The sequence below is a fragment of the Xenopus tropicalis genome, chromosome 3 (genome assembly GCF_000004195.4).
Source record: "Xenopus tropicalis strain Nigerian chromosome 3, UCB_Xtro_10.0, whole genome shotgun sequence".
NCBI lineage: Eukaryota > Metazoa > Chordata > Amphibia > Anura > Pipidae > Xenopus > Xenopus tropicalis.
The window spans coordinates 96377320-96390078 of record NC_030679.2 but is presented as its reverse complement, the minus strand read 5'-3'; the positions used below and the strand labels follow the sequence as shown (position 1 = coordinate 96390078).

General features: G+C 39.8%; 1 protein-coding gene across 4 annotated transcripts in view; it reads right to left on the bottom strand.

The window, feature by feature from the left end:
• Positions 1-8892, bottom strand: part of bnip2 (BCL2/adenovirus E1B 19kDa interacting protein 2) — a 38430-nt gene extending 29538 nt beyond the window's left edge. Inside the window, exon 1 of one of the 4 annotated variants that reach the window (XM_031897922.1) lies at positions 8644-8892. In XM_031897922.1, coding sequence (XP_031753782.1) covers positions 8644-8705 — 62 coding nt within the window. In that variant the 5' untranslated portion in view covers positions 8706-8892. 4 annotated transcript variants of the gene reach the window in all.
• Between the last annotated feature and the right edge of the window lie 3867 nt (positions 8893-12759).

Here is a 12759-nt window from a genome sequence, read left to right as displayed (position 1 = left end):
ATACCCACGAAGAGATTTCATGCGAGTTGAGCTCCAGGCGATCTGCTACCCATGGAACACTCAACAGTTAACCCCCCCTCATGTTTATTCAAATCGCTCAGAAAAGGGTCTGTGTGCGATTTGAAACAGCAGGCGTTTTGAAGTAGCCTCGTATGTTTTGACGCTGGCGATTTCCATTGATTTAGCATTGGCGTCTTGTCGCTCGTCTTGTCGCCAAATCGCTCTTTTAAAAATCGCCGGCGACAAATCTCCTCGTGTGCCAGAGCACTTAGAAAGAATTCTATAATGAGCAAATAAAGTCACCAAGCCTTATGACATGGGTTTAGGCCTCAGCTCTAGCACACAGGCTCTTTTGTTGCACCTAAACTTTGAGTTTAAGGCTGATGCCACACGTGGCGTTTTTACACTGCGTACTTTCTCAGCCTAAAAACGCGGCACAAGCCACACAGCCCCTGACTATGGTGTTTTTCAGCCTAGTACTGGTGACATAGCAAATCCCGTTTCCATGGTGCTAATAGTGCGAAATAGTAAAAAAGCCACGTATTTCCGCTAGGTCTGGCCTTTGTGTATACATAGGAATAGCTTGCTGTGCAAATAACGGCGTATTTCAGCAAACGCTTGAAAAATCAGTGGTAAGGCGTTTTCTAGCGTATTAACGCATTGTGTGGTTTGCTTCGAGTCTTTTCAAGTTATTTCTATGGATGATGATATTGTGCGTTTTTCAGCTGCCGAGTGAATAAGAAAATACGCAGCCTAAGGGCTGTGGCACACGGGGAGATTAGTCACCTGCGACAAATCTCCCCGTGTGCCACAGCCCTAATTATTTAGCTGTATCAGCTGCTATCAGACTTAGTTTTCTACATCACTGGAGAAGAACTTGGAGAAGAAACACTAGTTTGGGCTAGGCTGCCCAAACCGTGAGAGAGGTCCCGGGGTGGGCAACCCATATTGTTGCAAAGACATGCCCATAATGAGCGGCGAGTTCCACAACTTGCTCATTATGCCCATGCGTAAGACCTAGGAGGGTGATTCACATCGACCACACATGTGTGCATAATAAGTGAGCGGAGAGCCTCACTTATTACACGCATGCATGCCAAATAACAGGGCCGCCCGCTCCCTGCCGGTTCAGGGAGGGGCTGATTTATTTATTTTTTTTAAATATTGTTTCCTTCAACCAGAGTGCGACCTCTACTAGCCTGCACCTCTGTTGGGGAAAGCAGTTTAATTGTGATAGATGCCCTTTAACTGAGGAAAGGAATGCATTATTGGCAGCAATTGGTGACAGCTTCAGAGATCCATTAGAAGAGACACCGCAAGAAGAATTAGGCACTCCAGTCCCCCAGTGATTACGATCATTTATCTGAGCCCCCAGACCAGTGCTCCTGCTTCCTGACCCAGGATACTACTGTAGACGTTCTACATTAAAATCTCTATCCTCTCTGCAGGTCCTCTCCATGTTGGACATGCATGCACAGTAGAGGAAAAGGCTGTTTTTCTTTGCTGTCTTTTACTGTACAGGTATCTGACCCCTTATCCGGAAACCCATTATCCAGAAAGTTCCGAATTATGGAAAGGCCATCTCCCATAGACTCCATTTTATTAAAATAATTCACATTTTTAAAAATGGTTTCCTTTTTTTCTCTGTAATAATAAAACAGTACCTTCTACTTGATTCCAGCTAAGGTATAATTAATCCTTAAATAATTGTTTAAATAATTTTTCAGTAGACTTAAGGTAGGAGATCCAAATTACAGAAAGATCCCTTATCCGGAAAACCCCAGGTCCCGACCTTTCTGGATAATGGGTCCCATACCTGTACTGGGCATGTGCACTGTAATCATAGTACCCTGGCTGGTGCAAGCAGGAGAAAAGGCCTGAGGGTCATAGGTTAGCTATTATAATCACTGTGAGGGTGCCTAACAAATTTGCACTGTGAGGGTGCCTAACAAATTTCTGCTAAAATATGTTGTTGGTGCTTCAAATAATGTAAATATGATAATGGTGCATAAAAAGTCAGCTTTGTTTTAAGGCCTAATACAGAGCTCTGCTCTGGTTAAATGCACATCACTGTGACTTCAAATATACCTGCACCCGAGCATATCTCATTCATTCGGGTGCAGGCACATGTAGGAGGCGGCGTAGGGCAGAATTTTCAGCAAGCACTTTTCTGCTTGCCGAAAATATCCACCCTATGCCTCGTCTGGCATTAGCCTAAAATGTACAAATTAACTACTTAGCAGCCAATTAATACAGTTTGGTTCGGATACAGGTGGCAATGAGACACCCTATTTGCATCAACTTCTAGGGCTGAAAATAACTTTCTGCTAACAGTAAGACTATATGTGCTGTTTGAAAGTTTTATAATTAGTAACAGAAACTGAATCTGCATGTGTAATATCAATGTTCCTTTATTTTATACAAAGTATTTAAATCAGTTTAGTTGAATCGTGCATCAGAGGAAAAGAAAAAAAACTTAATTATCCCTTCAATTTACTCAAGAAACAAGTTCTTATTTACTTGTCATAAACCTTTATATAAATGCAGAAGACAAAATTTAATTTTATTTTAAGATTGCAAGAGTGGCCCAGGTTCCATGTTCCTGGTTTTCTTATATTTCAATTATACTTCTTTCAACCACTATTAACTTTAGGGTAAGCAAATTTAATTTTCTGTGCATCCTTGCTCATTAAGTTTATAAATCCCACACCTGTACTCTATGAAAAAACTGCCAATTTGACACTAATTGGTAAATAATATTACTTCATCCTTCATTAGTACATATTCACCAACAATACAGATTTTTTTGCAGGCAAGAGAGGTATGCCCTGTCAGACAGGACTGTGAGCAAAGCTAAATACTCATCTGTTTAGTGGTTGTAGGAAATGGTTTGGAGAAGTAGCCAAAAGGTATCCCGAGCTAAACCTAGATTTATACATTAGCAGTTCCTAAGCAGACGAGCTGTTAGATGCAGGGTTGCTGAAGTACAGCTAATTATCAGTCTATAATATCCTCATATTCATTATCCCTACATTAAAAATAGTGCATTACATTGGCAGTTTAAAATCTCTACTTCATTCTTGCCCATCACTATTCCCCAATAGTCAGTTATGCCAAGGGGAATAAAACATTAAAAAAAAACAGTCTACAAAAGGAAAGAGGACAGCAAGTGGGAAAAGGGCTAAACAATGAGCTGGAGCTTCAAAAGCACTTTATCGGCCCTGCAGCTGTATAACAGGAAACCACCATAGGAAAAAAGCAATACATGCTTCACTTGTCTAAAGGAAGCAGGAAGACTGCCTGACTACTGACCTATAAAGCAACACAGCCTACAACTCTACATTTCTTTACCACAACGGCTTTTGTAAATAGAGGGGCAACAGGCGTCAGACCAAAGTTCTGTCACTACAAACACATTTCGCCATGCTACTTTGTACTCGTGCATTAGGCTTGCCTATTCTACCGTAATATAACCATTTACTGGAATACAGTGCTAGAAATCGGTACACGTACAATTTCTGGATGCTTTGCCTGCTGAAACATTTCCTGATCACCACTTAGCACGCAAAATTCTTCTAAGGAAGGAGCTATGCACCATTTTAAAGGGCCAACACTCTACTAGGGAATTCCCTTTTTACACACACTTAGATAATATCTGAAAAAATGCCTAGAATTCGCTCTTATATTTTCCACAGGCCTATATCACAGAGGCAATTGCTACTTGTATTTGACCAGAAATAAGTTCCCAGGTGTTGGTAAAAAGCAACCTATAAAACAACAAACCCTAATACACATGCACATTACAAATGATGTACCTGACTCTGCAGCCACAGTATGACACATCTGTTAGTGGGAAGACAAATTCATCTCTATCTGCCTGTAGCTGCCGCCTTGCTTGGCATTTAAACAGATATGCCATGGGTTACTTCCAGAAAATCAGTGCCAATGTGTATGTCAGAACAGTGTTGTTCCATTTGTTCATCTACTTGCTCCTCTACTGCTTTATTTCAACTTGATAAATGACTTCACAGCTTATGCCTATAAAGTTTTTATGCTGCCGTCATTAACATAAATGGAAACTGCATGTCATATTTGCTGCACATGCGCATATTTTTGGGCCAAAAATGCAGCTTGTCTGTTTTCTGGATGAAAACTACCTGTCAAAAGAGATAATAGTGGTTTTCATTTCTTAATGACAGGCAGCACAAAAGGGTACTGGGAATTTCTATATCAGTGGTGTGCCACAGGCCTAACTAAGCAACAAACTATACCCCCAGAATAAATACTTAAACAACAGATAGTTTCTATCATATTAAAGGAGAACTCTGGCTTCCAAATCAAAATGTGTTAACGAGCTCCACACAAAACAGAAACCCCTAATATACTGAGTATGAATAAATACCATTTTATATGATAAAATCCAGCTGCAAAACAGTTATTTTCTTTCTGCATCATTTAAATTCATGGCAGGGGAGAAGGGACAAAAACATTGATGTTAAAAATTGTACTTCTCTCCACAGCTTACAGACAGGGTGCAGGGACTACATAACTCAAAGCATTGCACTGTTATGTTCCTTATTGATATCACATGTGCAGGGAATTGTGGGGTTTGGAGGATGCAGACTGAAGGATGGCTTAGGACAGTTGACTACTGTAACATTTTTTTTACTCTCAAAGTAGTCGGTCAGGTCAGCAGGAGAACAGGGGGCTAGCATTTTGGTAATTTTTAAAAAGCTTAAGTTGTGTTTGGGTGGCGTTCCTCTTTTAGTGGCCTATTAAAGAATCTTATCAAACTGGAATATATATATATCAGTAAATATTGCCCTTTTAGATTATTATCTGAAGCCACCATTTTGTGATGGTCTGTGTGCTTCCTCAGAGATCACCTGACAGGAAATAATGCCACCCTAACTTATAACAGGAAGAAGTGTGGGAGCAAAAGACAGAACTTTGTCCATTAACTGGATGTTCATTAATTAGTATTTTCTGGGTTTTCTGGGTTTTCATGCAAGATTACTATTCAGTTATGTATCTACTTTTGTGTTACCAGCACAACTTGAATACTGATTATTAAAAATTTCATGTGGTATTAATTCATATTAATATAACCTCAACTATAGTATGAGAGAGCTCGTAGGCTGCAAATGCTTCCAGCACATTTCAGCTAGTTAAGTCAGAAACCTCAGCGGCTTTTAACCCCAAAATGCACAAATTCATTGAGGATGGAAGAGATGTTGTAGCATTGTCTGACCAGTTGTCCAGGCTAATTCTGATTGGCCACTTTTTAATTCTTGAGTAGCAGAGGCAGAGTAAAGCTGGCCATACACGCACCGATAATATAGTACAAAACCTCGTTTCGTATGATATTCGGTGTGTGTATGGAATGTTGGCGAGTCGACCGATATCGCAGGAAGCTGCTGATATCGGTCAACATGCCGATCGGACCAGTTAAAAAATTTTGATCAGGTGCCATAGAAGGTGCCTGACCAAAATCTGCCGTCAGGGCTGAATCAGCAGAAGGAGGTAGAAATCCTAATGTTTCTACCTCCTTATCTGCTGTTTCAGCCCTGAGAGGTGTGTGGCGGATCTGACGATGTTTCGTGCGACCATCGGTCGCACGAAAGATCGTCAGATCGCCACGTGTGTGGCCACCTTAAGGTAGAGTCCTGCCCTGGGATTTCAAAGGAAGGAGTATATCAGGCCCCTAAATATTACTATTTTGGTCTACATGTGAGTGTGATTTGGCTACATAGGAATTTGCTCATATTTACCAACAATACATTTGCTTAGGAGTCTATCCTATTCAAATTGCAAAGGACAAGTGCAAGCACAGGCAAATTTATGCATACGCAAATCAGCACAGTAGCATGTATGGGAGTGAGAGAATAGGATATGGGAAATTCACACCAAAAAAAGGCAAAGAAACACGATGGTAAGCAAGAGAGAATCAAAATTACAACTTTTAACATAATAGATCTTTTTAACTTATTTTGGTGTTGTGCCTTCAAAATTCTAATAAAAACTGCACTGTGAAACAATAAAAGCTATGAAGCAATAATGGAGTCTGCACATCAACTTCCAGATATAGGGTAGCCACCCATAAATCATTTATTAATGTGTTGGCAGACATTAGGTTTCAAGTGCCTGCCACCTTCCTTTGTTTTGTCTGTTAAACACAACGGATACAACAGATATCTAAAAGGCACAGCTTCAAAAAGATTTAGTAATGGAGTTGGCACTTGAGGTATTTTATTTGCCAAACAAGATTGCCTAAACTGCACCTATACCTGCCTTCATATTCACTTCACTAGGAAGCAACTGAGTGCCTAAACCTGACAATAACTGGTGCTGTCATTCATTTCTCATTCAAGTAAATGGGGGGCAGCAGAGGTGGTTTCAGATGCTTCTATGCTGACTAAAATACGCCAGCCCACCATACATCCCATGTGCCTTCAGCCTTAGTTCTCACTGCAGGCAAAGATATGAGCATGCAGTATTTTGACAGATGATGAAGATCCTTATCAGACTGCAGCTAATTGCCCGGCCCAAAATTATTGTCTTTACATGTCACCCATAGGTGTTTAGGCAGGGAAACAGTTGTGGAACCACTGGTTTAAATCAAAAGTAGTAACATACATCTTCAACATACGCAGATTCAGCTGCTGAATAGCTGTATAAGACAACAGGGATTTTTTCTAAGTCCTAATCAATAACAAAATCATGTCACTTCCACCTATGAATATTTCCAGAATATGATCACTTATCATCTAGAATCCCACCAAAATTCTGACTCATTCTATTAAGGAAACATATAAGATAAACAAAAAAAAATGAATAGAATGAATGAAGTATACATGGTACACAGGTATGCATGTCAGACTATGACTTGGTAGTAAAGATTTAATATCTATTTGCACTGACATACATTTATGTTTATGACCCAAAATATTGTAGCCATGGGGCCTAACTAAACAAGCAAAGACAAGATTAGAAAAAAAAGAAAAGATTACTTTCAAAAGAATTTTGGCCTGTTAAATCTTGTTTTACAGGTGTGCCTTCCAGGTTTGCATCTAGTATTATATCAAACTACCCAAGTGTGGCTGAACTGTCAGCTATTGTAATGGTGAAGGGATGACTTATACTCTGGATCAAAAAAAAAAAAAAAAAAACAGGGATGGTACAGCAAAAGCTGAACTTTATGGGATTAAAAAGAGGATGTTCTGTTCTGTAAGGGATTATCTATTTTTTTACTGGATTTAATGTATGAGGATATAGCTTGATTTGCATAGAAAACATTGTTTATATTAACATTTGCTCATACAGAATGAGCAATACAATATGAGTACTGACTCATACTGTATCAACAAAAATGCACCCTGGTTTATAGTCTTTTACTGTCTTTTCACTGAAAAGCTTCTGTTTAATGAGATGCTTCTTATCTCATAGCCTAATAAAGGTTTCTTTATACAGAGACTTCTCAGTGGACTGCTGTTTTGCTTTAACAGTGCTCGAACAACAGGAAGTAGAATGTAACTTTACTTTCAATTTTAGATTTTGCCTTGCTTGCTTCAGGAAATAACAAACAGCATAGATATTGCTTTATTAAAATAATAAGCAAAAAGTATGTTCAGTACAATTCCTATTTATTGAACTACTGTTGAGAAAAGGGGTATACTGCCCCTTTAAAAGCAAGTATTAATTACAGGGCTCCTTCATAACTACAAATCTATTTAATTAGAAAACCAACTACTCATCGCTATTAACCCTTGGTGGAGAATTCCTGCACTTACAATTAAGAAAGGCCCCAAGTGCATCTAAGATGGAAATGCCTTTCCTCTACAAATCTTAACACAATTAACTTTTTCTTCCTTGTTAAAATATTATACTAGGTTTAGGTTACTAGTATTGGAGACTAGAAAAACTGCAGTTAATTGCACTAGGTATTAAACACAACGTAATGTATTACAAGGCCAACAGGCTTAAATTATATGCCCATAAACAGATATATATATATATATCCAAACATGTAATGGTTTTATAAAATAATTCAAATTACAAATGAGTTTAACAATTAAAAATCTGTGCTAGACTATGACATAGTTTCCAAAATTGAACATATGAGCTATTTGCACAGAAATTTAAAAGGGAAAGTTGGCTTTTTACCTGATGATTTGTATCACTCATTGCAGAGGAATATACTGGATGCATTATAAGTTATAACCATGGTACTTATTCGTATTTACTGTACTTTGCGCATATATGTTCCCTGCTGTGTGGGGCAAGTCACAGCCCAGAGCTTATCAAAAGGCAAGAGAAAAGCTAAAAATAGAGAGAGTTTGGTAGGGAGCAGTTGTAGCTCTCCCCGCACAGGAGTAGGAGGAACAGGCACTTTCTTAAGAGCCAGATCTGTAACGTCATTGACTTGTCTTAATAGTTTTGCTTTGTACAACAATCAGCTCAGTTTGACACCCGGAGCCTTAAATAAACATGAGGCTTCTTTCTTTAGCCAAAGCTGAATGGGATTTATTGGTAATAAATTAGGTTATATTTCTCAGCTCCATATATTGCAATGCGATATTTAGCAACTCCCTTTGCAATCAGATAGCGATAACAATGAACACAAACAGGTTCAGATCTACTCACTCCGCATTCTTCATCTCCGGGTCTTCGGTGGTCATGTCTGCTGGCCCATCCCCATGAATCATGTCATCAGGTAAGTGATCCTGTGATAAACACACAGACACTGTACTAGGAGTGGCACCGACGGATCCCCTCTAGGGATCCCTATATTCGAACGGCCTCTTGCAGCTTCCCAAAAACTCCTGCCTTTTGCTGAAGGTGGCTGAGACAGCACAATGGAGTGTGGGAGTTGTGGTCAAGTAAACTACTTTCCTTAGTTGCTCGCCCCATTCTAAAACTACACTTCCCAGGAGGAGTTGCGGGTTGCCAGGACTTCCTGCAATAGCAGCGCCACCTTGTGTTGACGTCTTGGAATGCGACTGCGTGCTGCAGCCAGAGGGTAGAGAACCGCTCGTTTAACACTTGGAAGGCCACTGGTAGTTCTTAGGCATGAAAACGGCATCTGATTTTTCTCACTTTTGTGTTGTTTTATATTTTCTGTTAATAATAACTAAGCATTGTGGAAGTTGTGGAGTTATAATGCACTTGCCTAGTATTTTCGGAATCGGAGAGGCGTGTGAGCTTAGATAAAAGCGAGTATTTGTGTGGATGTTATAGGTCCGATGACAGGCTGAATATGTTCCCGCTTTTTGTGGCGTCGGGGGAAAATATACTTACAATCAATTTTTGTGAGGTTCACTATTTGAACATTAAAACTTAATAGTAGCCGAGTAGGCACTGTGTTTCTAAACAATTTAGGCGCTAGAGTGCAATTAACTGGAGTTTGTTGGAAATATTTATATGAAGATATATCACAATATGCGGGCAACTGTGTGTTCTGTTTCATAGTTCTCCATTAGTTAATGTAAGCTGCGTGACAGACAAATGTACTTAAGGGCCATGACCCATGGGAATATTAGTCTAATAGTCTATGGTTAAAACTCTGCTACTGCTGGCCACTAAACCCCCCCAAATACCTTCCTGCTGGCATTAAAGTGAATAGTTGGTGGCATACAGGCCGCTTTGTTTTCTGGAGTCATTTGTGGACGCTTATGCCTTCCCACTGGTGGCAGGAAACTGCACAATTTCAGAAAACAAAGCAAAGTGTATGCCCTTCTACAGCCAATTCACTTTATTGCTGGTGGGAAGGCATTCCGGGGACATTGGTCGCTCGGGGTAGCCAATATTAACTGTGGGCAACTAATCTCTGCATGGATTATGGCCCTAACTGTCCAAATCCCTCTCTATTTACAGCCCAGATTATAGGGCTCATTTCCACCTGCAAGCCAGTGGGCAACTTGCACTTTCCCCTGCAGTCAATTGTGTATAAAACCAATTTTATTAGGGCTGTGACAAATGACAAATCTCCCCGAAAAGCCATCCCACCAGCTAGGATGTAAATCTCTGGTGGGATGGCATACGTGGCACCACGATTTGCCAACCAACTGGCGATTTACATTCTAGCCGGTGGGATGGCATTTTGGGGAGATTTGACGCACGGCGACTAATCTCCCTGTCTGTAACAGCCCTAAAAGGCACTTGTTGCTTCACACTCTGGTCCTGTTAGTAGCATCAGAGTTTCCCTAGTGCCCTGCATCAATTGGCGCAGTTTAGTTGCACTGAAACAACAGGTCAGTTGCACGCCGAACACTGGAAATGACTCCAGACAGACTTAAAAAATATTTGGCACAGTTGCACCTGATTTACAGTATACGTTGCGTAATTGCTTCAAGTTAATGATGCCAGAATTCTAGTGGAAAAATGCTGTATTGTGCACTTCCTTCACTTGTGGACATAAATGAGACCTAAGATGGTTGTTGGGGTTTTATTTATCCCTAAGTCCTACCTAGTGCCTTAGCCCTCGCTCTGCCATTTGCACTGTGCAACTTCTTCCTGAGGTACCTACTAGCAGCCTTTTATGTTACTTACTCTACAAAACCTGCACCACTTTTCTATTAATTTATGACACTGTCCATCCCTTTCCATTTCATGCGCTTCAGTTAGGGCTCAAGATATTGCTAACAACTTGGAAAGCATAGCTGACACTATTAGAAGTGACATTGCTCAAAAGCATCTTCCTAGCCATCTACCTCTTTCCAAACACTCCTCAGTCTCTTTTTTGCTTCTACCCACCTGTGACTGAAGTGGAAGTTTCAAGCTTCTTGTTTCCTCACATCTTGCTACCTGCCCTCTTGATCCTATTTCTTATAAACATGTCCACAATCCCAGCTCCTTTTTAATCAAAGCTTTACCTCATCTATTTATTTCCCCCTCCTTCGAATAAAAACGTGCACTCGTTTATTCTAAAAAAAAAAGCCCTTTCATGATCCCTCCAGACTAAACTAGTAAAGTGATTAATATACAACTAACATTTTTCCACTAATTATGGCATTTTGTACCCCTTACAGTCTGACTTTTGGCCACAGAAACCACTCCAACAATGCTAACTGGTGACCTGTTATCAGCAAAAACCAAAAAAATTAACTTTTCGCTACTAATACTCCTAGATTCCACAGCATTTTAAAGCGCTGTCGATCACCCTCTCTTTCTCCAGTAGTTCCATTATCTTTACTTTCATGACACTGCCCTGTTCTGTTTTTTTTTCTTTTCAAATTGCACGAGTTTCATATTCTCCTGTACCCTTCTCTTTGTAGGGGATCATCAAAGCTCTGTACTATTCCCCTCTTATCAATTACTTACTCCCAAGGCAAGCTAATCACTTCATTTACTTTCCAATACCACCTATACTCTTGTTCAAATATATTTCTCTCCTCCAAATCTCTTAACTTTTCTTTCTTGTCAGTCATTTCTATGTGAATACCCTACTCCACTTAATTACACAAAAATGATTCTCTTTTTGTTTCAGTCTTATAATAATTACCAATGTCTCTGAATTCACATGCTAATATGAGGCAATAAATCTGACATCTGTCTTTTCACTGACCCGATCGCAGAGTTCTGTCTTTCTAACATGGTTTCCACCAGGCAAATCAAATCAAAATCCTTTTTGAAGGAACAAAGCATGCTCCCTTTGGACAAAAACTAACAGTACTGTTGAAGAGTAACAGAGACCGGAAAAAGATAGTAAACAGTTAAAGGTTTAGATTAAAACTTAGTTGGTTTTTAGTAAAGAAACATTTCAGGAACTTGAACATGCTGAAGTCCAAAATTGGGCCAGGTTTCATCTGTGATGGTGGTATTTAGGTCTTTATTCCATGCTGAGATGTATGATAAAGTTTTGCATGGATACATTTCCAGGAGGAGGTGAGAGAGATTAGAAATTAGTCCTTTGGAATAAGGGTATTTTATATAAGCCTGTTCAAAATAGGTTGGTAATGCTGCTGACTTGTCTCTATTATATTTCTAAACAATGGGATGTTGATAGGAAAAGGCTTCAGTTATGGGAGGGTTACTTATTTCTAGAATTTGTGGCCCGGTTTTAGTCTGGTGAGAAAGACCTGAGGCAAAAAGCGGGTTACCAAGGATTGTGGCTGCTGGCAAAGTTTAGCCAAAGATTTATACCTGTCCCAGACCGACAATGAGCAAATTAAAAAAGGATCTAGCTTCTCCGGGGGAAGAGAGCAATCTGGTATAATTGTGAGTTTAATATATTAACCCATTTAGGCGGAGTGGTAGCATGCATATGTATTAGTGGGGCTAACTGCAATATAATCATTTTGTAAATTTGGAACCCCCAAGCCCCCCTTTTGTTTGGCCCTATGCATAATATGTCTAGCAATTCGAGGATGTTTCTCTGCCCAAATAAATTGGAGTACTTTTCTCTGTATGGCTATTAATTCTGAGTCTGGAATATGAATAGGTAACTTTTTAAAAAGATATAAGGGGATTTGTTCTACTCACCATTGAATCCTTTTCTCGTCGTCCCATCATGGCAGCACAGGGTACCCTAAGGTTAATACCATCTTCCATCTAGGAGGCAGGATGGAAGTTAAATTACAAGGAGGAGTTCTTGCTGGTGGGACTCCCCTTTCCGGTATTAACCCCTCCCCTAACAGTTTTCACTAGCACAGCAATCCCTAAGGACGATTAAAGAGACACAGATGAAGGGGTGGAAACTCCCTGTGCTGCCTTGACAGGACTACAAGAAAAGGATTTAACGGTGAATAGAAAAAAATCCCC